Source organism: Aythya ferina (genome assembly GCF_964211825.1).
Source record: "Aythya ferina genome assembly, chromosome: 5".
NCBI classification, from domain to species: Eukaryota; Metazoa; Chordata; class Aves; order Anseriformes; family Anatidae; genus Aythya; species Aythya ferina.
The window spans coordinates 29,901,541-29,926,939 of NC_140301.1; the positions used below are offsets into that span (position 1 = coordinate 29,901,541).

General features: G+C 41.1%; 1 protein-coding gene across 5 annotated transcripts in view; it reads left to right on the forward strand.

Annotated features, from left to right (window-relative positions):
- SIPA1L1 (signal induced proliferation associated 1 like 1) overlaps nt 1-22,775 on the forward strand; it is a 206,210-nt gene extending 183,435 nt beyond the window's left edge. For 4 of the 5 annotated variants that reach the window (XM_084519499.1, XM_084519498.1, XM_084519501.1 and 1 more), the window contains 8 exons: nt 2,220-2,659; nt 8,647-8,886; nt 9,932-10,097; nt 13,517-13,760; nt 16,800-16,946; nt 19,295-19,409; nt 19,861-19,942; nt 20,725-22,775. In XM_084519499.1, the coding sequence (XP_084375625.1) occupies nt 2,220-2,659; nt 8,647-8,886; nt 9,932-10,097; nt 13,517-13,760; nt 16,800-16,946; nt 19,295-19,409; nt 19,861-19,942; nt 20,725-20,868 (1,578 nt within the window). In that variant the 3' untranslated portion in view covers nt 20,869-22,775. The remainder of the gene's footprint in view (nt 1-2,219; nt 2,660-8,646; nt 8,887-9,931; nt 10,098-13,516; nt 13,761-16,799; nt 16,947-19,294; nt 19,410-19,860; nt 19,943-20,724) is intronic. The other variant, XM_084519502.1, reaches the window with a different exon arrangement.
- Nucleotides 22,776-25,399: the final 2,624 nt, after the last annotated feature.

The following is a 25,399-nucleotide window of genomic DNA, read 5'->3' on the forward strand; positions in this document are numbered from 1 at the left end:
ATTTGTTAGTTAATAAAGTTTTACTGACAGATGATAAGCACTTTCTGGTCTGTTATCTTGTGATAAGGAGAGGATTTGTGGGAGTTTACAAAGCTATTTCTAGTGCTTACATGTGAGAGTTGAAGTTGACTAATACATTGTGCACGGCAAGACTATGAAGGCTGCTTCTTTGAAACAGACAAGTGATCTTGCTTTTGTTTTGTTATTTTACCCACTTTCCTCATCTACTGTAGCTATTAATTCCTTTCCATAACCTGTCTTGCACACTGTTAGTAGACTACTTTTGAAAGGTCCACTGGAATACAGCTTAAGTGTCTTTCTTATTTTTTTTTTTGTTTTAATTTCTAAATGGTAAATTCTGCCTTTCTGTCTCTACACAGTTAGGTACGTGCTCTGTTTTGGAGACTGTCTCTTCTTGATTTATATACAGAGAGATTAACTTGCAGTAATGTTCATAAATTTGAAATGTCTTGAAAATCATTTGTTACTACATCAAAAGAAGAAGAAAACTTTAAACAGTTGTCCAGTGTACTGGACCACTTTTTACCTGTACAGTCAGCTAAAACATAGACTTGTGTTGCATGATTATGCTAAAAGAATCAGTTGCATTTATTTAGGTGTGAGAAAGTCTTCTGTTGGTTCCTGTTATTTGCTCTTGCTTACCAGCATTCTTCCTTGAGTACAGTTTGCAGTGTTTGTTTTAGGTTATTAATTCAGAACGACACGCCTTCATTATTTTAAAACAAACAAAACACCTGTCCTCATATTCATAGGAGCACAAACTAGTTTTCATATTTAGATTGGCCTGTTTTCCATGTGATGCATTAGACCATATAATGATGTAATATGCGCCTCGTTAGCTTGTGTGCACAATGCAACAGTGGAATTACTAATGCCTACGTTCTTCTCCTTTAGTCTTGGTTGTTGTAAATCTTTCTTACGTAGACAAATGGATGAGGGACAGTGATACTGTCCCTAATGAAAAGCAGTAAATTAAACTGGAGATAACTAGGAGTCCATATCAACTTAATATTCCTCCTGCTTTTTTTTTTGTCAGTTCTTATTTTAGTATAATAAGAAATGTGGATGCTGAGATTTCTTGCTCTGAGTATCAATCCATTCTCTATTTCCCCTCTTCTCCAGTGAGAGCAGAAACAGTATCTAATCTTTGACATTTGATCTGCCTATGTCTGTTTGGTAAAACTCTGGGTAGGCAAATAGGGAAGGTGGTTCTAACTGTCCTTTCTGGCCCTTCTCCTATTCCTAGGCCATCTTCCTGCCAAACAAGTCTGTTGCATAATGAAAACGCATTTTTTCAGTTCCAGTTATGTAGATGATCAGAATTTAGATGCAGTCTTTAGATGGAAACTAAAATTAAGAAATTGAGAGGAATACAGATACTTCAAAGATGAGCTACTAAGTAGTGATGAGTGTATGGCAAGAAATTCTTTCTGTAATGGATGCTCACTGCAGAGCTGAAGGCATTCTGCTTCTTCCCAACAGCTGGCTGTAACCAAGGGCAGAACCCAGAAACCAACCAGCCTCTGTCATGCCCTGATGGGACAATTTCAAAGCGTTGCATGAAAGCTTCTTTTCTTGCAATTCTGCCATTTGGAAAAACAATTTCAGGATAGTTAAATGGCATTTCAGTGACCATTTGCAAAGGACAGTACTGTTGAGGAGGAAATATACAAAGGGTTAGGAGGAGCAGCTGTTATTTTTCCTAGGTTAGCCTTTTGATAGGCAATTGCATTGTTGAAATTAACATGCACTTTCTGTGGATTGGTTATGTATCATTTTCTGAAACAATGGACTATTAAAATTGGAATATTTTAATTACAGTAGCTATGAAACAGGTCAAAGTCTACACAGCTCAGCCAGTGTCATTTGTCCAGGCTGAGTAAATTGTATCTGAAAGGAAACAATTTAAAGTATTTTGGGACAAAATCTCAGGTTTTCCCTGCATTGTTAAGGCATGGCTTCCACATCCTTGTGAAAGGTGCTTATATGCACCAAGAGCAGAGCACACCCATTGTGTTGGAATGAAATTTGTCGCGTTAGGTTCCCAAACATACCTGTCCAATACTTGAAGGTAGAAGAGTTCCTGCTGTGCAGTGGGGACTTCCACAACCCTTTCCTCCTCCTTTTCTGTTGCTGTAATTTTGAAATAAACCTGCAAGTGTGATTTTTTTTTTTTTGGGTTGTTGTTTCTTCTGTAGTCTGACAGCCACTACTCCAGCCATTCCAGCAGCAATACTCTCTCCAGCAATGCCTCCAGTGCTCACAGTGATGAGAAATGGTATGACAGTGGAGAGCGCACTGAATCAGAGCTGAACAGCTACAACTACCTTCAAGGGACTTCAGCTGATAGTGGCATAGATACCACTTCCTACGGACCTAGCCATGGCAGCACTGCCTCTCTGGGAGCAGCGACATCTCCCCGGACAGGGCTAACAAAGGAGAAAGTGACGCCACTGTGGCACAGCTCCAGTGAAGTGGTCTCCATTGCAGACAGGACATTAGAAAAAGAGAGCCACATAGACCGAAAGGCCGAGTCTTCGCTGAGTCTGGATCTTCACAGCAAGAGTCAACCAGCCTCCAATCCTCTAACAAGGGAGAACAGTGCTTATAGTCTTAGTGATGCCGTCTCGCATACAAGGTAACTTTCACCTCTTATGAGATTGACACCTTCCACGCTCATTTTCCCATTCTCACTCTCTAGCTTATCAAAAGCGAGAAGTGGATGTTAAGCTGAGGCTTCTGTTTGACCTGTGACCAGGCTGTTGATCAGTGTTTTGAGAGATCTTACTATGCAGAATGCTTATAAATCCAGACCAACTTTAGTCTTTGCATTTGCTGGTGCATCCAACACTAAGGAATGCATTTGACAACATGTTCTATACTGTTGCTGTTAAACAAGACAGACACATGCCTGATGTGTCTGTAAGGAATATCTTGCAAATTTATGTACATTAACGTAGATGAATATCTTAAATATTTTATATACAAATTAGAAAGGAAGTCACTCCCTTTAGTAATGCACAGTTTAATATGGGTTTCCTTTTTAGTCTTGCAAGTATATGTTTCAGATGTCTTTTACTTTTTTTTCCCCACAAGTTTAAAAGTCGTCTTTTAGTCATTATGATCAGGACTGAGAGCAAGTTGCTTGGGAGTGCTGGCATATAGCTTTTAATCTCATTCTGCTGCAAGCCGTAGGTATGACACATTACAGTCACGTTCCTTCTTTCCCTCAGTTTTGCGATTTGTAAAACTGGAGATATCAAGTACGCGCGTAAAGTGCTTGAACACCTCAGATGGAAGATACCCACTTCACAAGTTCAGTGGAGCTGCTAGAGGCATAAAATATTTTAGAACCTTTTCTTAACTCATTTTTGAAGACGTATTCAATGTGCTTTTAGAAAAATACTCAGTCATACTAACAAAAAGAAAAATCAGCTCTTTTTCAGGAAGCTATGTGATCATCAAAATTTGTTGGTCTTGTGGAGCCTGACTGTTGCATTTTTCTTCTTAAGGCACCTCTTTTTGAGTGTACAGCTAAAATACCAGTAGGCTGGAATCCTGAAGCATTTTTTGCTATTCATTTTGAGCAAAACTACATTTAGGCAAGGGTAGATGTTTATCAGACACTTTAACAGTTCCTTGTATCGTAGCTGCTAACAGAGGTTGTCATAGAGACTGTAGTGCAATGAACTGTCTCCATGTAATTTGTCATGGTAATTCTGACTAAATAATCTATTAATGGTGGTCCTAGTATGATTTTCTGCCTCTTTATGGTTGACCATTTTTGGCACTAAAGCTCATATTCAGTTGGTATAAATTCCATCAAAGTCTTTGAGATCGGTGTTTCCAGTAGCTGTATATGTATGAAGGGCTTGAAGAAATCTGTATAAAACACTGTAGAGGGATTTACTTAGAATTTAGGCAGCCTTAGCATTTACCCCTTTTTTGGAGGTAGAAATCTAAGTGGTGCTTATCTACAGTGTTATACCTTTTATTTGAAGACATGCATGTTTATATGCATTTCTGCTTGATGTTCATTAGAATTTGCCAAGTGCCCTGTGGTATTTCTGTGAACATAACTTTTAGCAGCGTTGCATGTGAGATTTTTATATAAAATGCTGATAACAGCAAAGTTGTAAGGAGGATTTCCATTTGGAAGTGTTTTTTCAGAAGCAATTCAAAAAAAAATGGAAAATGTCTATAACTGTGAAGCTTTATTGTAAAGCTGTGTCTAATACATACCTCATCTTTGTACACCTACGCTCTGGTTTCCTCTCCTCTGAGCATCAAACAAGGTTAGTTCAGTAAAAAAAGCCAAGAAAATATAATAGAAATGTATCTTCACCCTGACAGCTCTTACCTTTTATCTTTCTTGGATATACTTTGCAACTTGATTGCAAACTTGGACTAAGATTTTGTCTCATTGTTTATTATATGAACACTGTCTCAGAACGTGATTATGTTCTCTGGTTGATTTGTTTTAATCTAATTGATGTTTCTCTAACGATACTGAAATGCTTTTCTACATATTTTTTCAGGCTGTTGAAATTTCCAGATAAAAGTTCCCAAGGTTTTATGTTGTTTCATTTAAAAGTCAGATTTAGATGCAGCTCATTGCAAAGGAGAGGGATAGTAGCAATTTGTAGAACACATGGGACAAGATACTTGAGAAACGCTACAATCCTTGCACCCACATACTTTATTCTGGTGGAGAAGAAGGCAGACTTACTTGTACTCCCTCCTTATTTTACATTTTTGAAGACTAGAAAATGTGTTTGATGCCTTGCAATATAGCAAAGGCACGGTGTGGGCAAAAAGCTGTCATTTTGTTTCTCATGGTGTCCTGGGTTGATGGTTACACACTGAACAGCAATGCTGAGCTGAGGAGACCCTCAGTCCAGCTGTTTGCTCCCAACGCTCCCATAACTCTTCCTATGCAGGCACAACACCTTGTTCTAGGAGGTGAAGTCAAAATGTAACAAAGCTTAAAAAAATAATAATAAATAAGTAAATATATTTTTTCCTCCAGTTGATCTGTCCGCTTGTCCCATTGACTCCACGGCTTCCCAAATAGTGAGGCTGACCCAATAGAAGGGGCACGAGGGGCATGGGAAGGAGTAGATAGGGACTGGAGGCAGGGGCTTGTTAGCCTGGCACTTCCAGAACGTAACCACAGCTTCCTGCTTGAAGGAGGGGAGAGTAAAGGATGGTTCTGAACAAGCTATTTCTTGTGAGAAACGAACAGCTTAATTGTTGCGTTTCTTTAAGTTTCTAAATTGTTATCCTTTGCTGCTTCTTCCTTTTTTACCTTTTCCTTGTGGATGCCAGAATGCCTGCAACATCTTTGGAGTTGGGTTTCTGAGCAAGAAGAAAAGGAATTTGGCCCTGAAAAGAACTCAGTGACAAAAGAAAAGAAAATAGCCACAAATTAGAGTGTTTGTGTCTGTAGAAGACAGGAGCAACAATTAGTGTTCAGATCATTTGATTGTGCATAAAAGAACTTGTACCTGAGAATTGGTGGCAAAATGTAAATTATAGTGATTAACTTTTACAGCAGAGCTTCTGGCTGTGTTTTTACTTTTCTTCTCCACCCCCATTCCAAAGTCCTTCCTGATGATTGTGCAGATTTCTCATAGCATCCCTGGAGAATTGCATTATGTAGGCCAGTAATTATACAGAATCATTATAGCTGAATGTCATTAAATGAAGCCATATGCGCTGATGGCATGAATTCCCTAGGAAAAAAATAAATAAATCAGACTTTCATTTCCACCTAACCTGTGTGGTTTAGAAAAAGTATGAATGCTTCTAATCTATTTTAATTACTTAGAATATTTTTAATATTTAACTGTTGTAGATTATGTCTAACAGTTTACTTTCATGAATGACTCATCAGGACTTCTTGCAGACTGTTACGTAGTATCAGAATTTTTCCTTAATTTAACCCTTCCTGTCACAATATTCCAGTTGGGAAGTAGGGTACCACCAGTGGCAAAAGGTTCTCTCTCAGTCCTGAGACAGAGGACTGAATTCCTTCCAGATATAATCAGGCTGGTCCAGGTGTCTGTTACAGTTTTCCATCAGTATGCTATTGACTTTCCTGTGTTTACATGTAGGATGAAAAACCTCAAAACTCCGGGCGTTTCCACAGTTCTGTGTGTAGTTCCTGAAGCAGAATAGTCTCCCAAAAATAATATATTGTAAAACCACAGCTCAAAACATTCAATACACTTAAAAGAAAAGTATATTAAAAACTGTATCCTAATTTTCTCACTCATCTGCCAGGTTGCTCTTAGCATGTATTATATATATTTTATGTGTATGTGTATATATATATATATATATATAAAATAATAAATGTTAAAATAGTAGCACTTACAGTATACAATATTTATATACTGTATGATATATAATAAAATATAATTACTAAGTTATACATTATGTACATTTTAGATACACATTTAACGTAGAACATATTGAACATCATTTTTTGTCCTCTGTGCATAGTAAATATTAAAGGTCAACACTAGCAACCTAGCTAGGAGTTGTAATTAATTTTAAGGGTATTTTTCTTACATGCAGCACTTCCTTGAGAGCTACCTGGTGGGATTAAACAATTCTGAAGTGTGTTCAGAGCTTCTGTTTTCTACGCTGAAACAAAAGTCTTCTCCAATTCTTGATTGTATTTAGAAGGGGATAAACATTCAAAAACAAAACCCACAATAAAACAAAAGCCTCATATGTTTTCTTTAAAGATGTACATCTTCCACAGATCTTGGTATTTTAATTTTGCAGGGGTGATGCCTTGCAGATGGGCTGGCTTGCTCAGCATGTGTAGGAGTTTTCAGTATTTAAAAGAACAGAGAAGGAGGAATGAAGAGAAATGTATTGCCTCTACCTCTAGATCTTATTTTTCTCTGCTTTCTCGCTATAAATTATGTTTACTTGCATCTATTATAAATAAAGGCTGTGATGTGCAGTACCAAATACACGGGCTTCATGGACAGAAATATCTTCCTATATTTTTCCGATCTCCCATCTTTTGTACAGGCTTTACAAATGTACAGATAGGGGGGATCTGTAACGCCAAGTCTGTATTATTGTTGCCTGATTTGTGTACACATGGGGAGATGAATGTTAGATCCCTAACCCGGGGGACTGCCCCACCATCCCCACGTACGTTCGGGGGAAGCATGGCCGGCAGCAGCTGGCGCTGTTTGAGGTGGGAAGACTGCCATCCGCCCCGACTCCTTGCATCCACAGCACTTAGCTGTTGGGACTTCACTCCAGCCGTTTGGAAGTGGAACATGTAGTTGAAGGTGACTCTTTAGAAGCCATCTGTTGTCAGTAGAGAGAGAGGAGAAACTTGAAAGCATAATTCTCCCTGTCTGACACCTAATTTAAGATGAGGAGAATCATTTCCAAGGGTATTTCTCTCCGCATTGGCTACTGCAGGAGCCAGACAAGTGGCACAGATTAGATGCCTGCCTTCTGTAAGGCTAAATGTAGGTGAGATTATTTTTCCAGGTGGCAACATAAATTTAGCCTCAAATACTTTATCCATTTTGTTGAGAGACATTGAAAATGGACATCAAAAATGCCTTATTTCATCAAGATATAAAAAGTGGTAAAGAATTTCCTGTGAAGCTAAGAATGAAAAGATTGTTCAGTGACTGTTCAGCCTTCCAGCTAATTTTTATTTCTCAGTCAGAAACTGTTCTTTCCCACAGGTCCATCTGTTTCATATTCCTTCCTTGTAGTATTGGATACTGGGAAGAAAATGCGGCTAAGTTGTGGAGAGAGCTGATGGAAAATTGGTCTCTATATACATAATGCTATTTCCATGCTAAGGCTGTACACAAAGCTTTGCTCTAACCGTAGCTAGAAATGCCTGACCTTTTAAGGTTGCTAAAGTAAATATTGTCTTGAGCACTAGCTCTCCTGATATTATGCAAGTTGCATGAAATTTTAATATCATCATAGCTAAAGAGTAGCTCTTATCTGAAGCCTCCCCCCACTTCTTCCAGCAATAAGTTGCAGTTAGTTGATCCGATATTTTCCTCTGGCTAAACAAACTGTGGCATTATGTTAGGGACGTGCTTGAACTTAACCATTTCTGTAAGTGTCTTTTTTAGCAGCAAATGGTAACTTCTTTTCAGGCAAAATCCAGGAAACTCTCTTTTGAAAGATGTGTGGGTTTCTTCTGTGGTTTGTTGTGGAGTCTCAAAGAGATGTTCCTTGTTGCTCAACTTCCTTCACAATACATTTTGTTCCACTTTCCAGCAAGAAGTTGGACTTGGGTTCTTTTTGCTAATTAGTTACAACCTCATGTATTACTTTTAAGCTGCTAATCACCATGAGCACTATGTTTCCCATTTGTAAAGGAGGATGAGGGGAGGGTGGTATATTGCATCCGTAGAACTTGCTTACAAAATTTTTCATGACTGTGTGAAATGTTTCTAATAAAACATTCATAGAAGGGCCTTAAAATGACTGAGCTGGTTTTGCTACTCTGTCTGCTCCAGTAAGAGTAACATCATGTGCTCCAAAGTTTTGCTGTAAAAATAATTGAACAAGATGCATAAACGCTCATTAGAAGCAAACTTGTCTTTGTTTCTCTCCCAGTACCATGAGTTCACGACACTCTGCCAGCCCGGTTGTTTTCACCAGTGCCAGAAGCTCACCTAAAGAAGAGCTTCATCCTGCTACTTCTCCCCAGCTCGCACCTTCTTTCTCCTCCTCCTCTTCCTCCTCATCTGGTCCTAGGACTTTCTACCCTCGCCAGGGTGCTACTAGCAAGTATCTGATCGGATGGAAAAAGCCAGAAGGGACAATAAACTCAGTGGGGTTTATGGATACAAGAAAGTAAGAATGTTTTTTTGGTTTTCTTTTTTGGTTATTAGCTTTAATTGTAAAGAAGCATTGACATCTGTGACATTTCTCTGTACAGAAAAGCACAAGACTGTTTAATAGAATGCGTATTCTGCAGTACAACTTAATCTCTAATCTAGAGTTCTGCAGCTGGGTTTAAATATTTAATAGTTGGCTAATCTCATTCCCTGTTAACATACTTACAAAAATAATAATTACCATTTCTAGAGTGCTGTACGGATTTCAGTCCTATTAAAGCTTATCTTTCCTTGGGACCTCTTAAAGGTCAATGTTATTTCAGCAAATATTAAAAATCTTCTTAATATAGAGGCTGAGCTCTTTCTTAAGCCTCTCACCCATGTAGTAGTACGGTGCGTGCTGTGTATGAGCTCTGTGGCACTCCTTGTACCTGGCCTAGGTTGCTGCCAGTATCCAGTCTAAGTGACTGAAGGCAAGGCAAGGCATCTGTGTTACAATACAAAGCCATCTCTTTTGGAGTAGAAATAAAGAAACAATTTTCCAGTGAAAATACTCTTCAGTCTAGCATGGCTTCGAAAGCAGGTGGTTTGGAATGCCCCTTCCAGAACAATTTGTTCATCTCCTCTTGGCTTTTATTGGGTCAACACAGAATTCCAAGGTGATGCCAATCACTGACTGTCAAAATGAGATGGGGAAACTTTGTAAAATCTGCAGTAAAAAAAAAAAGCCAGTTGAAAGATTAAAGGAATTTGGTGTTTTGTTGCTTTTGGCTCACTTAAGACATTATTTTTAATTTAGTGCAGAATATGTATTATTTTAATGGATTCAGTCCCTTACTGAGAAAATGGATGACAACCTTAGCGTGTATTGCTAATTGATTGCTTCAACAGGTATTCATTAAGATGAGGCTCTGCTGTATTAGTGAAACTCCTCTCCTTTTTCGTGCCCCCTACCTATTTTTTGTCTTTTAAAATTTTGAGGATGCTATAATTTTTGTTTCATTCATGCCTCCTGCCCCAGGGCTTTGAGACCTGAATGTGTCTGTTCCATTTCATTTAAGACGTCACCAGAGTGATGGCAATGAAATGGCCCACCCTCGGCTGCGTGCATCAGCAAGAGACCTCCGAGCATCACCAAAACGAGCATCCAAGTCCACCGTTGAAGAAGACCTGAAGAAATTGATAGATCTTGATAGTCCAACACCTGAATCCCAGAAGAACTTTAAGGTATGTTAGAGAGTCTGTCATCTGTCTATTTCTTGTCACAGATGAATAAAATGTGAGATGCCTTAAGAGCAATGCACAGGTCCTCTTCTGACCCGAGACATGCTTCTGTTGACACAAACCAGAAATGTGTAAAGTTACATTTCATAAGTATTTGATGATCGAGTTCATTGCTGCCCAGGCGTATCACTAATACAGCAAAAGGGTGTCATAGTTTGGAAACTGATGAAGGCTGCGAAGCTCTAAGATTTCTGTGTAGAAAATGCTGCGTGCTTCCAGAGTAGCCGAAGCTGAAGTGTTCATTCTTACAGAGCTTACTCAGTACTTTGCATTGTTGGGCTCAGAGTTTCTCAGACAGGATCTCTTCCATTCTCACCCGTAACAGGAAAATGAAATGTAAGGCATTCTCTGAATGCTCATCATCGGCAGAAAGTCATCTGTTTGTCACAGACTTATCTACTAGAGGAAAACATTTGGGAACAGTTTTGTTATTCCGGTCACTGCAGTAGTATTACAACTGTGTGTGCAAATGTACAGAGGCTAGTATACCTAATTGCAAAGAATGTTTAGGACCAGTGGCTTGTGAGAAATCCAGTAATGTTGTCTTACGCGTTTGAATTGTTCTTCTCTGACTGCAGAACTAGAGTGTGACTTGCTGACAGTATCACAGTAATCATGCTTTCATGCCTCTCTAATCCTGTTACAAGGACCAAGAATGCTCCCTAAACTGAAGCAAACATTTATACAGAATAAGTAGTTAAAAACATTTCCTGAGGTGTTTTGTAATGTGTGTATAATAACTATAAAGCATCCATATTAATTTTAGAAGTCTGTCATTTTGAACAGTGCCTTGATTTCTGCAGTCTCCATATACAGTCAGTGCCTAACAGCTCAGGCTCACCACCTAAAGCCCAGATGGTTTCCACAGCAACTATGCAGAAGAGAGAGCAACTTCTTTCTTTGCTTGCAAAAGCCCAAAGTGGCTTATTAAAACTTGTAAGAGCTAGGTTCCATGCACAGATTATTTCAGATGTTACCTTTGAGGCTGGATAAAGAAAATCTTGCCACTGGCAAGATAACTTTTTCTTAGGTTTGTGGTAGTTCTACAAGGCGAGTGAGATGTGGGCAAATGAGAACATCTCCTGTTGGTTATTTTTGAGCAAGGAGATTAATCTCACTCCAAGAAATTCTGTTCTGTTTAAAGAGGTCACCTGAAGATCATGAGAAGTGTGTATGTTCCAAAGCTTGTTATTTTTCTGTGTTGGGGTAAGTGAATCCAGTCTTACCCTAATCTTAATTTTCTGATGCCTGTAACAAGTACATTAACTCAGGCAATGCTTTTGATAAATTTCAGCAAGTCACCAACACCATCACACCAATAAATTAAATCGTCTACATTTGAAAAGTAACTGTCATTTGTGCCCACTGCATGATTTATATTTCATCTTAGAAAAAAGTTATTGCTCTGACTACATAAAAATTGACAGTTTAAAAAAAAATAAAAATAATGCCTCTCATCAGTTCACTGCACAAAGACCAAAAAACCTCCACCCTCCTTTCTGATGGCTGCCAAAGGCTTTGTTTTCTAGTAGAATTTGTTCTAGGCTTTGATATTTTTATATATAAATATATATACATACACTTATATATAATAAATATATTTGAACATATACAAATATCTTCCTAGTCTTCCTCATCTCCTTACCCACTTGTAATGATCTTTACCTTCTCAGACCTTACCTTTCCTCTTCCCTCTGCTGCACTATCAGAAGACAACTCCTAACCATATTGCCTCTGTTTTCCGACTCCATCACATGTTTATATCTGTGCAATCTTTTAGTCTTACTAGTCTGGCATTAATTGGTGGTTCCAGCTCCTAATTCTCTGGTAGATTTTGAATTCTTTAGCACAAGGTGAACCATGGGACCCTCAAGGAAAGACTGTTTGACATATTGGCTCTTTCTTTGCTGCTTCAGGGCAAATGCTGTGAGTTTTTAGCTGATCATAACATGAACCTGCTGATTAAGCTTTTACCCTTCAGAAGAAAAAGAAACAGCTTGATCCTCAGCATAACATAACGACAACTGTGTGCCAGAAGTTGTCTTCTTTTGTAGTGTTAAGTATATGTGCAAGGTTTCTAGTGTGATGGGCGTGAATCCTGTTCTGAGGGAGGCAGAGCAAAAGGGAGAAGGTGACGTAACAAAGTTAACATGGGACATTGCTTCTCTTTCCTTCCTTGTCTTTTCATGACAGCAGATTTTGAAAGTAATCTTAATTATTTCTGATCGATAATCTAGAAAAGCAAAACCTGCAGCAAACTTGCAATATTAGGATTTGTTGTATTTTGGGGGAAAAAAAAAAAAAGAATCTGGCAGATTGTCTTTCACTGTGCAGTATCAATTGTCATTCTTCCATATCCTTCTCCTACCTTGGAGTGTGGGTTTTTGATCACAGGAACAGAGTACTGTCTGTTTAAACAGTTTTTTCTTTTCCTTTTTTTCCTGAGATGAGAGAACTGTTTTTTCTATGCAAATGAGCAACACTCTGTAATGCTTAATCACAGTTTCCAGAAATCAATTTATTTCCTTTCTTGTTTAAACTTGCTTATGGAGCAAATGAGGGTGATGAGGTCTTCCTCTGTTTACTGTTTCTCCATGAAATCCTTGGACCAAATTTCAACCAAACCCTAAAAACTGTTGTGTCTGGGATGGTTGTGTTGCCACAGGTTTTAAGAAAATTTGTGGCTGGTAGAGTACAAAATTGGTGTCTCTGCTGGTGGGAATGGTATGTGGTGTTTGAAAGCAGCTCACTGGCACTGGCCAGAGAAGTAGTAGCTCCAGACTAACCACAGCATTGCTTCCTTGCGTGCAGAGCTTAGATTGCGCTGGGGGTAAGACACAAGTTCTCACACTCATGAGACAACTAATTTAATTTTCATACAAATCATTCTGAAGAACTGAAGTGGTGGGTATTCCTAGTTGCTCAGAAATATGGGACTATTAATTAGTTGGCATTTGTTGGTGCTCTGCGTGCAGGAATGCAGCCTCCCCTGGCACGAGGAGAGCTCTGTTTTATGCAGCATTCAGTTTGTTTTTTGTAAACATCATCGCTGCTGTGTGTAAGCTCTATAATCCGTGAGGGATGGCTAACATTTATACCTTAGTAAAAGTTTGAAGAATATTTAAAAACAGAGTGTAAGACTGACTGGAAGAGATCTGATGTGTTATCTGGTTATAATTCCTTTCAAAGCATGTTCCTTTAGTTTCCTTTCCTCATCCACTCTGGGGAAAAAAAATACTATGTTAACACTTGCTTTCTTATTTAAAAAGAAAAAAAAAGTTTAAATAAACCATCATACATTTCAAAAGTTTGTATTGATTTTTTAATTTCTTCTTTATTTCTTTTCTTTTATGAATGTATAGTCACACACTCTGTCCTGTCAGTCTCCCTTTCCCAGCACTCCTACCACAAGGCGTGCCTTGCAAAGGACTTTGTCAGATGAGAGTATTTACAGTGGCCAAAGGGACCACTTCTTCGCCTCACGGGCCTCACTCTTGGACCAAGCCATGCCAAACGATGTCCTGTTCACCAGCACGTACCCTTCTCTCCCAAAGTCACTGCCACTACGGAGACCATCGTATACTTTGGGAATGAAATCGCTACATGGTAAGGGTGTTTCCGTGTTTGCTGCTTTCAAAGGAATCCATCATGATTATGTTAAGGGAAAACGATTTGTTACAGCAAATTAGTACTTCCATCTGGATTTCCCCAAAATGAGGGGAGTTGACTACCAGAAAACATAAAATAGAATGGAATTTTTCCTTGCTTCAGTGAGTATGAGATTGCATGACTGGTCATGCAACTGCACCGTGCAGAAGGAGCACAGAAATTTGCCTCATCAGCTGTAAGCTTGCATCATTTTCTCCAGGAGTCATCAGGACCAGTTGGACCAATGGGCAAATAATGTATGCCTGGTTATAATGGTGTATGGTATAATAATGGCATGTCCATCAGCAATTATTCACTTTTATATGACTGGCTATGCTAGAAATAGTTTTTATTACTCCAGCTAGTTTTCAATTCACTCACTCGCCTATTCCTTTTACAGGACTTGAGTTACTTAATTTTGGTCACACATCAGCAGCTCAACAAGGAGAGTTACTTGGTAAACTGTTGTCAGGAATGCACTCAGTTTCCTCCATTAGTCTACTGAAAAGTGTCAGCAAGATTATCTGATAGGTTTTGTTACTGTATGTGAATTTCTGAGTTGGTGAGAAAGGGACATTTGCAGGCTCCCTCTGTATCTCATAACTATATGTGCATGAAGTGTGTTTTCCAAAAAGAGCTAGATCTCAGCGTGGGATTCTGCAGCGTATTCTGAAGAAGTACATATATGTTCTGCTTCATTCATGTTTTAATGTTTCAAGAGGAAAATGCAACACTACCAATAGGTTCAACTCGTTAGAGTGGGTACTGTGCACTGTCTGTACTGAGATACATAGGATGCATTTTACAGTGAAGGCTGCTGTAGAAAGCTATTTTAAATTCTTTTAATCTGTCTGTGATCACTAGGCATCAGTTTTCAGTGTTGAACCTGACATGGTTTGATTTAAATGAGCTTGGTTTGATTTAAATGAGCTTGGCTGAGCATGGTTTGATCATAATGAGCTGTTGTTTCCATATAACATGTTTCTTGCATAAGAGTTAGGAAACGAAGCTCTCTTCAGTTCTTTTTATATGGACTAAAATAACTTTGCAGACTTGGTTACATGTATAACTGACTGATGGGTTTGGCTTCTGAGGGTTTGAGGTCAGAAGATGAATGATGCCATGGGAGTAGTAAGGGAAGGCAGCACTTTTCATTCGGGTGCCTGTATTTTCCAAAAAGAAAAACTCAAACCTTCTTTCACTGTCATGTTCTCTTCCACACAAAACCGATTACTCCTTCTAGCACATAAGCTTTATACGTTTGTCAACAAAAGAAGACTTTCCATTTTCTGTGAAATGTAGGTCTGCGTGATAAAAGGACCAGCCGCTTGAGTGACATGTGAATTGTCTTCCCTTCCCCCATCCTGCTCGCCTTTGCTGGGAGAAGGATTTAGCAGAACTGGATATTTAATACCTCTAGTATTTGTTGGCTTCCTGCTATTCAGAGTTCTTTTAATTCCAAGATCTTAATAACAAAGATCTGTCACTCCAGAGCACCTCCAGTTGGTTTGAAGAGGGGAGAACAGTGAACTAAAAATACTTCTATTTACTTATCTGTCTTAATTAGCAATCCACCTTACCCTTTTAAATCAAGTCATTTATCAAATGGTTAGTTCTTTTTCTCCTGATTCTGCGTATCTTTTCAAAAACGGTAAATATTTTCACGGTAAGAACTTCTCCTCTTTTGGGAAGTTAATGCAAGAATCCTCAGTATTACTACTGAGCTAACCTTAAGTTTATGAAAAAGTGAACGCGCGCGCACACACACACTCAATATCCAACATCTATGAGCAATGAAGCAAATGAAGTGTTGCTTTTCTGGTCATTGTTTTCCAGGCAGTAATACCACTTTTTTAACTTTTTTTATGAAGTTATTATTGTTCTTTAAGTTATATAGTTATTAGAAGATATATATATTTTAAAGAGAGTGAAAATAAGCAATGCAGTTAGTGGTGTTTGTCCTCCAGTGGATCTGTGTCCTTCCCACTGTGCTCTTTTCCTGTTCGCAGTGCCCAAATTTCCTTTGCCTTGGTCCAAATGGGTTCTTCAGTACACCCTTCCTTTCTGAAGCTGCCTCCCATGTGCCCAGTCAATCTTCTCACCCTTACACCCCTAGTTCTCCTACCACCACCTACAATTTTTTCTCAACCTTATGCCTTACCAAGCAGAGGGCGCAAGGAAGCAGGTTGTTGCTGCTTCTGAGCCTACAGGTGTGCTGACTGACCGCGTATCCCATGTTTGTCGATTGGCCAGCCAGTAAACTGAAATAAAATAGGTAACTGCTGGTTCACATTTTGCTCTTTCCCTCATTAGTGACAATAATTTAAATGCTTTATTTTGCTAGGCGACAAATCGCACAAAAATTACAAGAACTTCATTTCTATATATCCTTTGCATGCCAATGTGTTTTCCATAGCAGGCCGTATATCAACTATGGGTGGGCACGGGTATTTTTCAGTAAAGATTGTGTCACTGACCTGCTGAGATACGTGCAATGCGTTCAAATCATTCTTAGGGTTTTCTTCTTCTGGTTTATCTTGGTTGGCCTAATCTGCTTCCATTGGTTTACAAGATTGTAAAGAGAGGGGGGAAAAAATCTTTTATTTTTAACAGATAAATACCAGGGAGTGTAGAAGCCCCAGCAAGCTGCAGAGCCCTCAAAGTACCTTCAGCTTGTGCAAAGGCAGGCATCACTGAGTAGAAGAGTGCTGCCCCCACCCCAGTACTGGGGAGGAGGCAGAGGTTGGCTTTTGAAGAGGTAGCTGCAAAGATTTATGCAGATTAAGAAGGAATTGTATGTCCTGGTGAGAGGCACTGTCTCAGAAAACTGGTATGTAACGTGCTGGAACTGGTCAGCTGCATTTGGTCAAACGTTCTGCTGTGGTGTCTGGTTCCAGAAATGCTATCCCCAAAAAACTAAAAGGAGGGATACTTCAGTATTAGGAAAGGAACTTTTTTTTTAATTTGTAACTTCTCTTTTGTTCTGCCTTACTCTAGGAGAGTTTTCTGCCTCAGACAGCTCCCTCACAGATATCCAGGAGCAAAGACGGCAGCCCATGCCAGACCCTGGTCTTATGCCATTGCCTGATTCTGCCTCTGATCTGGACTGGTCAAACCTGGTAGATGCTGCCAAAGCCTTTGAAGGTAAATTTTCAGAATATAATACTTAGAAGGCCGATCCTTCTGCATGCTTTATGAAGGACTATTTTTGTAATTAGGCTCTTGCTTTTGTTGTTTTTATTGTTTCTACTTAGTCTGAAGCTTAAACTCTATTAAAAGAGCAACTCAAGACTTAACAGCCCAGAGCTTTGCGTGTAATGGATGCCGTTTCTTCATGCTGTATTCCCTCTGTGCTACAGTTTGGCCAAATATCTGTGAAACTGACTATTTTTCATTTCACGTAAAGCAGCTGCAGACATAACAGCTAGGGTGGAAAAACATCTGGCACAAAAGTGCAAAGTCGAGTCAAATAGGGAAAAAGTACACGAACACATTAATGATTGGCTGCTTATTGCCTGAGCATGGAGCTTCTATAGTGCAGCTGAAGTGCACTGCCAAGGTAATTTGGGAAATGTGCCTTGTTGGCATACAGTCCGTTGCCATTCTCCCCTCTGTGTCCTCTGAATACATGGACATAAGTGTCATTTTATCCTACAGCACTTTCCATCTCCCTGACACTTAGTAAACTGAAGAGAACTGTAAGCTGCCTACGTGCGTTTGAATTTGAAATGAAGTACTCCTCGGCCCAAAGGGAGTTTATCTTACCGTTGTTATAATCTGCTGGAAAATTCTTCCAAGTGCTTTAAACAGAAATGTCTTTTGCTAATCTCAGCATGAATGCTGACCCACCTTTGTTGAAGGTGTTTTCACTGATCTTGAAGGTTTTGAACATCATTCTGCATGGTTAGAGAAGGCTGTGAAGTAACTTGCTTCTTGGCTTTTCTCTGGTGCTACTCATACACATCATTCAGACAATGCATGCGGAAGGCAGCACTCGTGACATACATTTGTGCTCTGCTCTGTTGCCACAGGAGTTGTTCGCCACCACGCAGGGCTGAAACCCAGCTCTTAATGCATTTCACTGTGGTCAGCAGTTTCTGTTCAAAAGATCCCTTCTTTTTTTCCCCCCCTTAGCTTTCACTGTCCTCATCAACCTGAATCCCTCACTTCTCTAGGCCCCAGACTCACTTGCATTTCCAATTAGCAGCATGAACGAATTCGGTGTGGTGAAGGTAACAAACTGACAGCTCAGATCAAGAAAAGCTGGGGTAATGTGTTGGCTGGCAACTTGATCTCACCACTGCAAAAATACATTCAGCTTTGACAGAACAGACCTGGAGCAGCTATCTGTTGTCAATATAATCCCAGCCTGTAGTCTCTGCTAGGTGCCAGCAGGGACTGACAAGTACTAACCAGGCTAAATTCTGAGCCGTGATCCTGGACGCCTCTCTTCTGCATGGTGTCTTCAGCACAAGCCTCAGGAGTTGTAGGTAGTGGTATCTGCAGCCAGCTGAAACAAAAGCTGCTTGGATACCTGAGGTATGCCAACCTTCAGTATTTTCAAAGGAAAAAGAGAGGAGCAGGAATAATCCCATCAAATACTAAGGCGTGTTAATATTAACCTTGTTGAAAGCACAGAATAAAAAAATTGCCAAGCAGAAAAAGAAAATACTGTTCTATTTCCAGTGAGAGACCAGCAGCTGCTGAGGGAGAGAGGTGTTAATAAATTAAGTTAAGAAGTGTTTACGTTGCTGTTTGTGCTAGGAAACTCCAGAGGTAGGGACACTTGGCAGTTTAGTCAACACCACACGTGATAGTGATTTATAGGTGTGCTAAAATATTGTAAACGAGCAGTTATAGGACAAAAGAAGTGTAGAAAGAAGGCAGGAAAGAGATTTCATATTTCAATCTGACAATACTTCATAAGAAGGCATAAGGAAAAAATTTCTGAAAAATGGCACTGGTCTGTTTATTTTCCACGTGTAAGTTCTGCACCCTGAGCTTTTCTTTCTTCAAGATGAGAGGATCCCTTTACAGAAGGAACTAGTGCAGGGAGCTACCTGTAGGTGTTGAGTTGCTGGGTAGTGTCATGCAGTTGTACCCAGGAAGTTCTGTGCAGTGCTGGCTGTTCCAGTTTAGCTTCTAGCCTGTATTGGAAGTGGCCATGGATGGAGTGCCCCTGGGGTATCTGTGCTCTGCACTCTGTAGCATCTCCCTCCCAGGAGTAATTGTTAGCCTGAGGGTGATGCACGATCTGCCTGAGCATGCAGAACTCTGCCAGTGCTAGTGCATGCTTGTTGAATCCTGCAGAGTGGAGAAGCTGGTACAAAGACTAGCCATGCCAGACTGCTTCTGTCCAATGGGTATTGGTATATTACACCTAATCTTGACACAGGCTTCTTGGATTGCCTTGAGATTTCGCAGTGTAGCTGTTGCACTCTGCTGCACTATTGCACTGCTGCCATTGTTTTTCTCTGCACGTGTCTTTTCAGTTCAGCGAGCTTCATTCTTTGCTGCTGCCGATGAAAACCACAGGCCTGTGAGTGCTGCCTCCAGTAGTGATCAGGCTGAGGACCAGCTTTCTGCACAGATAAAGCCTTATACAGGGTAAGTAAATACCCCACATGTACAGGTTTCCTCAGTTACAAATCCGGGAAAAACATAGAAATAGTCATATTTGGAAGCTGTCTCTAGCCTTCACAGAACAAAGTTTTCATGATTATGGAAAGTAAAACAAAAGGATCATAACCACAGCTGAACCTTGGTGCAGGTTCCTTCTTGTCTGAGACATTTACGAAGTTGTCCAAGGCTATGGTAATTCAAGGCACATATAGTGAGCAGAAGGAGAGAGAAACCATGTGACAGGATGACAGCAGTTTATTATGGGTTAAATCTGTTCTTGTAATGCACCGCGTGTGTTCCACGCACTTTTTGTTTGTTTTGAGAATTCCTAGTGTTCCTGAGTGCATGCTTACACAAAGCCATTTGGTGTGTCGGATACCCCATGTGAATACAGTAAAATCTGTCAATGCCTGTTCTTGTTTCCTACTTTTAACAGTAAAGAATCTCCTCCAACTCTCGCCTCTAAAGTCGACCAGCTGGAAGGTTTGCTGAAGATGCTGCAAGAGGATTTGAGGAAGGTAAACGTTTGAGCTACAGAAAATCTGCAATGCATATGTTTAGTGCTGATAGGTGATTCTAATTACTGCGTAGTTCTGCTTTCCCATGCCCGAGTCCTGTGACGGTCTCATCCTTTTGTGTGAAAAAGACATTTCTTTACCATTTTTCTCAGGATGTGCTTCCAGTTATTCAAAGCTAGGGTGCAGTGCCAGAAATGTAGGCATGGGACTCCTCTGCTTAAATCAGGAAGTTGACTCTGAGTACCTGCACTCCTAATTCAGGTGACTGTGTGAGAAGCCTGGAGTCAGTCCACATAAATATATCCTGCTGATGCTGAAAAGGGAGAGTTTCACCTAACCATACAATTTTATGGTGGAAACTTCCAGTATTGTTACTGTCTGCTTGGTCCAAGGAAGATACACTGTGGTCAGATGAAAAGTCTGTTAGCTAGGGTAGTATTTGCGGAAATGTTTCCTATCCCTTGTTTAATTAACCATCAGTAGTTGCACGTTTGGCTCATACAGAACAGCACATGACCAATTTTATTTCACTACTTGAGGAGTCAGCCTTCTCTATTAGAATTTAATATAGAGAAATGTTGATAGTTCAAGCAAAAAGAAGTAAGCAGTGAATTGTCACAGATGTAGCTTAGATAGAAAACCGTGTGTTAGTGCACATAAAATCCTTATGAAGTGTGAGGCTTGTGGTCGCTCAGAGGTTCTTGCCACTTGATGTAAGTAGGAAGCATGATCAGCATAATCGAGAATTGCCACTAAGATTTGTACTTTTCCTTGTACCCAAGGAAAAAGAGGACAAAGCCAGTCTTCAGGCTGAAGTGCAGCATTTGCGGGAAGACAACCTGAGGTTACAGGAGGAATCCCAGAATGCAACTGAGAAGCTGAAGAAGTTCACCGAGTGGGTTTTCAACACAATTGATATGAACTGAAAACAGCGTACGGGGAAGGAAACTATCTGTTATGAATATTATTCCTGGGACTTAAGCTTTAATGCCACCTTAATCATGACATGTGAAAGTATAGTCAGAGCACTTCCCTGTCCTTCATCCTCCAATAACCCTTTTTTGCATCTCTGCGCGCACTCAGAATAATTGCAGATCAACAATCAATGTCTGCCTTTTGTAGAAAAACAAAGTAAATAATTTTAAAAAGGTAAAATAAAAGTTTAACTGCTAAAATGTGAATGTCTATTTTTTGCACATTGTTTCTTTATCTGTTATGTACAAAATGATTTGGAGGCTGGATCAGGCTTGCTGCTCCGTCTGCCTCTGTTTCCATTAACTCCTTTCTCTCTGTTTCAGGTAATCTGCTTTTCCTTGCAGCTTTGGCAAATATTACGACATCTAGAAAATTAGAAAGAAATGGTTATTTTACTGCTTTTCTTACATTGTTTTCTGAAGTATGCCACAGACACAGGGATGTAATGCAATGTTTTAGGTGTCTCCTTAGCAATTTGCGCTTGATTGCTAGTGCTACCTTCCCATACGTTCCAGAGAACGTGTCCCCATAGTGTATGGTACAGTACAACCAGCGTCACAGCATTTGGAGAGAGGCTAGAGACTTGAGCCATGGGCGAGGCACATTATCACACATCTATTGCATTAGCATTTCTGGTAGCCTTTGTTTCCTGTGGAAGCGAGGGCTGCAAGTAACTTGACGAAGGGCAAAACAAGGCATGCTGCACTTCGTACCGCATCAGGCAGGCTGAGAGAGACCCAGTACTGTCGCTGTGCTGCTTCAGTGTAGTCCCCTTCCCTTCCAGGGGAAGCTGTCACTTGCATATGAGCATAAGACTTAGGCTGAAGTTGTAAAGAGATTAAGTTGTTGTTTTTTTTCCCCCCTCTGAACGGTTTCCATGAAAATCCCCATAAGCCATTTCAGTGCACCCACCCTCCTGTTCCGTTCCTCCGGACTTCTCAAATCGCAACAGATTGGAGAAATGTTGGAGAACATCTTTTAGTTGTGTTCTCTTAAATTGGAGGTCTCTCAAAATCCTTCATAACCACAGGCAGAGGATATGTAGAGGTGAAATTAAGAAGTGTATTTTTTTCAAAGTACTGGGCTAGGACTGGAGCTCTGAAATCCCCAATTCCCAGTGAACCTATCTAGCATGAGGTTTCCCAAACTGCCTCGTGTCAGGAAAGTTAATTCCATGTTCTCTGAAGGAACAGCTAACTTGCCACAACGTATTACCTCTCCAGAAAATACCTTTTCAGGGTAGGCACTGCAGTCTGCAGTCACTACCTGACTGAGTACTGCCTCGCGTGAGGTGCGGTGTGCTTGGGGTTAGCCCCAGGAGCACCCTCCTTCCCGGCCCTTCACCGCATTCTCAGATAAACAGAGTAAAATCATCAGGCATAGGCTTGTCACAAAAACTTCCCCGCTCTTTTCAAATCCCTTTTTCATGCTCTTTAATCTTGCTCCACACAAGTACACACTACACTTCAACCTCAAACTTCATTTGTGATGCTAATCCCCATGGAGTTCTTCTCTAATGTTTTGTCATGGAAATGGATCTCTTTGGAACTATTTCTGGAGTGCTTTTGTAAAGGTTTAGAATGTTTTGGGTTTTTTAATGACTTGTATGAAGGAGATTTATATAATGCCTGATATTATTTGTAAATGGGAAATATTGCTAACATCTCTGAGCATCCTGAAGTCTTGCTTTTATTCTCTTTTATTTTTAAGTTTGGTTTTTATTTTATTTCAAAAAATATTTTGGGACTTGGGGCAGACTATTTATTAGAGTTTTGCAACAGAGTTCTTCTTGTATGATGCCTCTGAAGGCTACTTGTAAAATTCTGACAATAAAACTCATTTTAAAGGCTCTTCTAAACCATTTTCTTCTGATTTTGTTGGGTTTGTTGTTTGAAACTTTCCAGAACATCCTTTTCTTCACGCTTTCTTCTTGTACCACTTACCTAAGTGCTAGGGGATAGAAAAGTTTCATTCTGATTTCTACTTTTTATCCCTCTGAAGGCCTTTACTTAGCATGTACACACACGCTTTATCCATTGACTTTTTACATAGATTACTGCACAAATCTCTTTTCTTTCCCCCATCTGCAGTATGCCTTTTCCTATATGGCCAAGTTCTTGTCATCTGTAGCAGTAACTCTCTGAGCTTCACCAGGCTGACCCAGGAAGGAGGGGGTGCGGGGTGGGCAGCATTTCTTTTAATTATTTATACATGTAGTTCTTTCAGGATTCTAGAACACACATGGAAATTAAAGCCAATTTGGGTCAAACCAAACTTGCCTGGCACATCTGCCCAAGGATGCACACAGCTTTCAGCATCCTGGACCCAAACCTGTAAGCATTAAATATTAGGTGCTAGGCTTTGCAGGGTGGGGGTGGGGGGTGTCAGATATTCCATTTGTTTTGTTTTACAGATCTGCTTTGACCCAGGAACTGATCTTGAATGTGTTTTGAACAGACCTTTTTTGGCCCAGTGGATCGACGTTCTGCACAAAAAGTACAAAAAAAATGAGTGAGCTCTGCAGCAGAGCGTCTTCCCAGTTCACTGAATGGATCCTTAAAAGGCTCGTGAGGAAGGAAAATCCATCTCTTCCTAGCAGTGAGACTCCTGACCAAGAGAGCTGGGAAGCAGCAAGAGCCAATACAAGCATCTGACTGAAAAACAGGGGTTGAGCCTTGGAAAGAAAACCAAGCTGCCGCCTTACCACGTGTAATTGGATGCTGGTAATTGGGCTGAAGCAGAAAGTTTCCTGCAGGTCAAGGAGCTGCCCTGCCCACAACCGTAATTAATTCACGCTGGAGGTTCCCACGCTTCCCCGTGCACGCCGGTAGCTCAGCCCAGGCACGGACAAGATGTGGCTTGCAGGCAGCGTCCCTGCAGCTGGGGGAGCTGCTGCCTGCCTGGGGCTGGCTTCACCTCACCCCTGCAGGATGGACGAGGCTGTGGGCAACGGGTCAGGGGGCGAGGGGCTGCAGGAAGGGGAGCTGAGGGGAGCAGGAGGAGATGGAGCTGGGGGGAAGGAGGCAGGGGAGCCTCGGGCTTGGGGGAGATGCGCTGTGGGGATGAGGTGCTGCACATCCAGGTTTTGCTCCTCTGCAAGTGCGGTTGCTGTAGTGCAGCCTGGTGTTGCTGCAGAGCGCTGTGAGGTGTTCCAGGCCTGATGAATAGGTATTGTGAGAAAGCCTTTCTTCCCCCAGCCTTTCCCTTTGTGGGAAAGGGACCAGCAAATATTCCCCATGAACCAGGCACAATGTGGGGTTGGTTTGTCTGTTTTACAAAAACCTTTACGTAATCCTTGTCTCATCTCCTGGTGCCTTCTTTTCGGGTAGGTGGTTAACCAACCCTCCTGGCAGTGCTGTGCTGTCTCCTAGCAGACGCCCTGTGCGGCGTCAGTCCTGCGTGCGAGCAGCTCGCTTTGCTGCAAGGCAGCAGGGGCCGGGGCGGGTGCTGCTTGCCAGCTCCTGGGGCATCCAAAATTGGCTTCCACGGGGGAGAGACGACGCTGTCCCTCCACTGCCTCCTTTAAAGCAGTGGTTGCTAATGGGCAGGAGCAAGATGAGGAGGCTTGTGAAGGTCCCCTCGCCTCTCAGTTGTGAGGAGATCCTTGCTGTGCTGTTTGAATGGTGAAGCTGGAGGAGAAAAGAGGTAGAAATAGAAATATTTGCTTCAGAGCTCTGCAAAAGCCCGGATGGAGCCCCTGACGCTGCTTTGTGCTGCGCCTGTGGGAGGGATGCGCAGCTGCTGGGCAGAAGATGCTCTCGGCAGCCGAAGGAGCCCCAGCAGCTTCTGGCACACAGAGAAGTCAGAGACCAAAACTGGCACGTGGTGAAGGACCAGGACTGGATGTGGTTTCCTAACCCCATGCTGTGACAGCAGCAAGCGCCACCAGCTAGTGAATAAAACGAGGTTTCATGGTGGAGGGGTAGGAAACCAGGGACCCATCCTGCTGCTGCTCTGAACTTCTCGCCAGCTCTTCCTTTTGCTTCCTCCCACCTGCTCCTGTGCTTCTCCTCCAGCCGAGGTCATTTGTTCTGCTGCTCCTCTCCTGGCAGCAGCGCCAGCTGCGCCCGATGTGCTGCACTGTGCATGGGGCCTGGACGGCTCGCCTGGTTTTGTGAAAGCCCTGCTCAGAGTGGTGTCCTCATCCCAGGGCTCTGCCCTGCCAACACTGCGACAAGCACAGCAACGGTGACAGTCTGGGGACATCTCAGTGCTTGTTTCCTCCCTGACCCGTTGCACTGGATCAGAATAGTGGGATAATAGAAACAATCACACGTGTATTTATAACATTCTTTTTAGCTCCTTTTTTTAAGGGTATGTTTTTTTCAAGCTTGAGTCCTTTCAGGGGGACTACAGAGACGTGGAAAAAGAAGGAGCAATGTGTGCACATGCTTGGTGTTTTTCTGGATTATATCAGTTGGTCTAATGTCCATTTGATGCCACCTTTTAAATGTTTTTCTTCCTTGGACAAAGGATATTTTG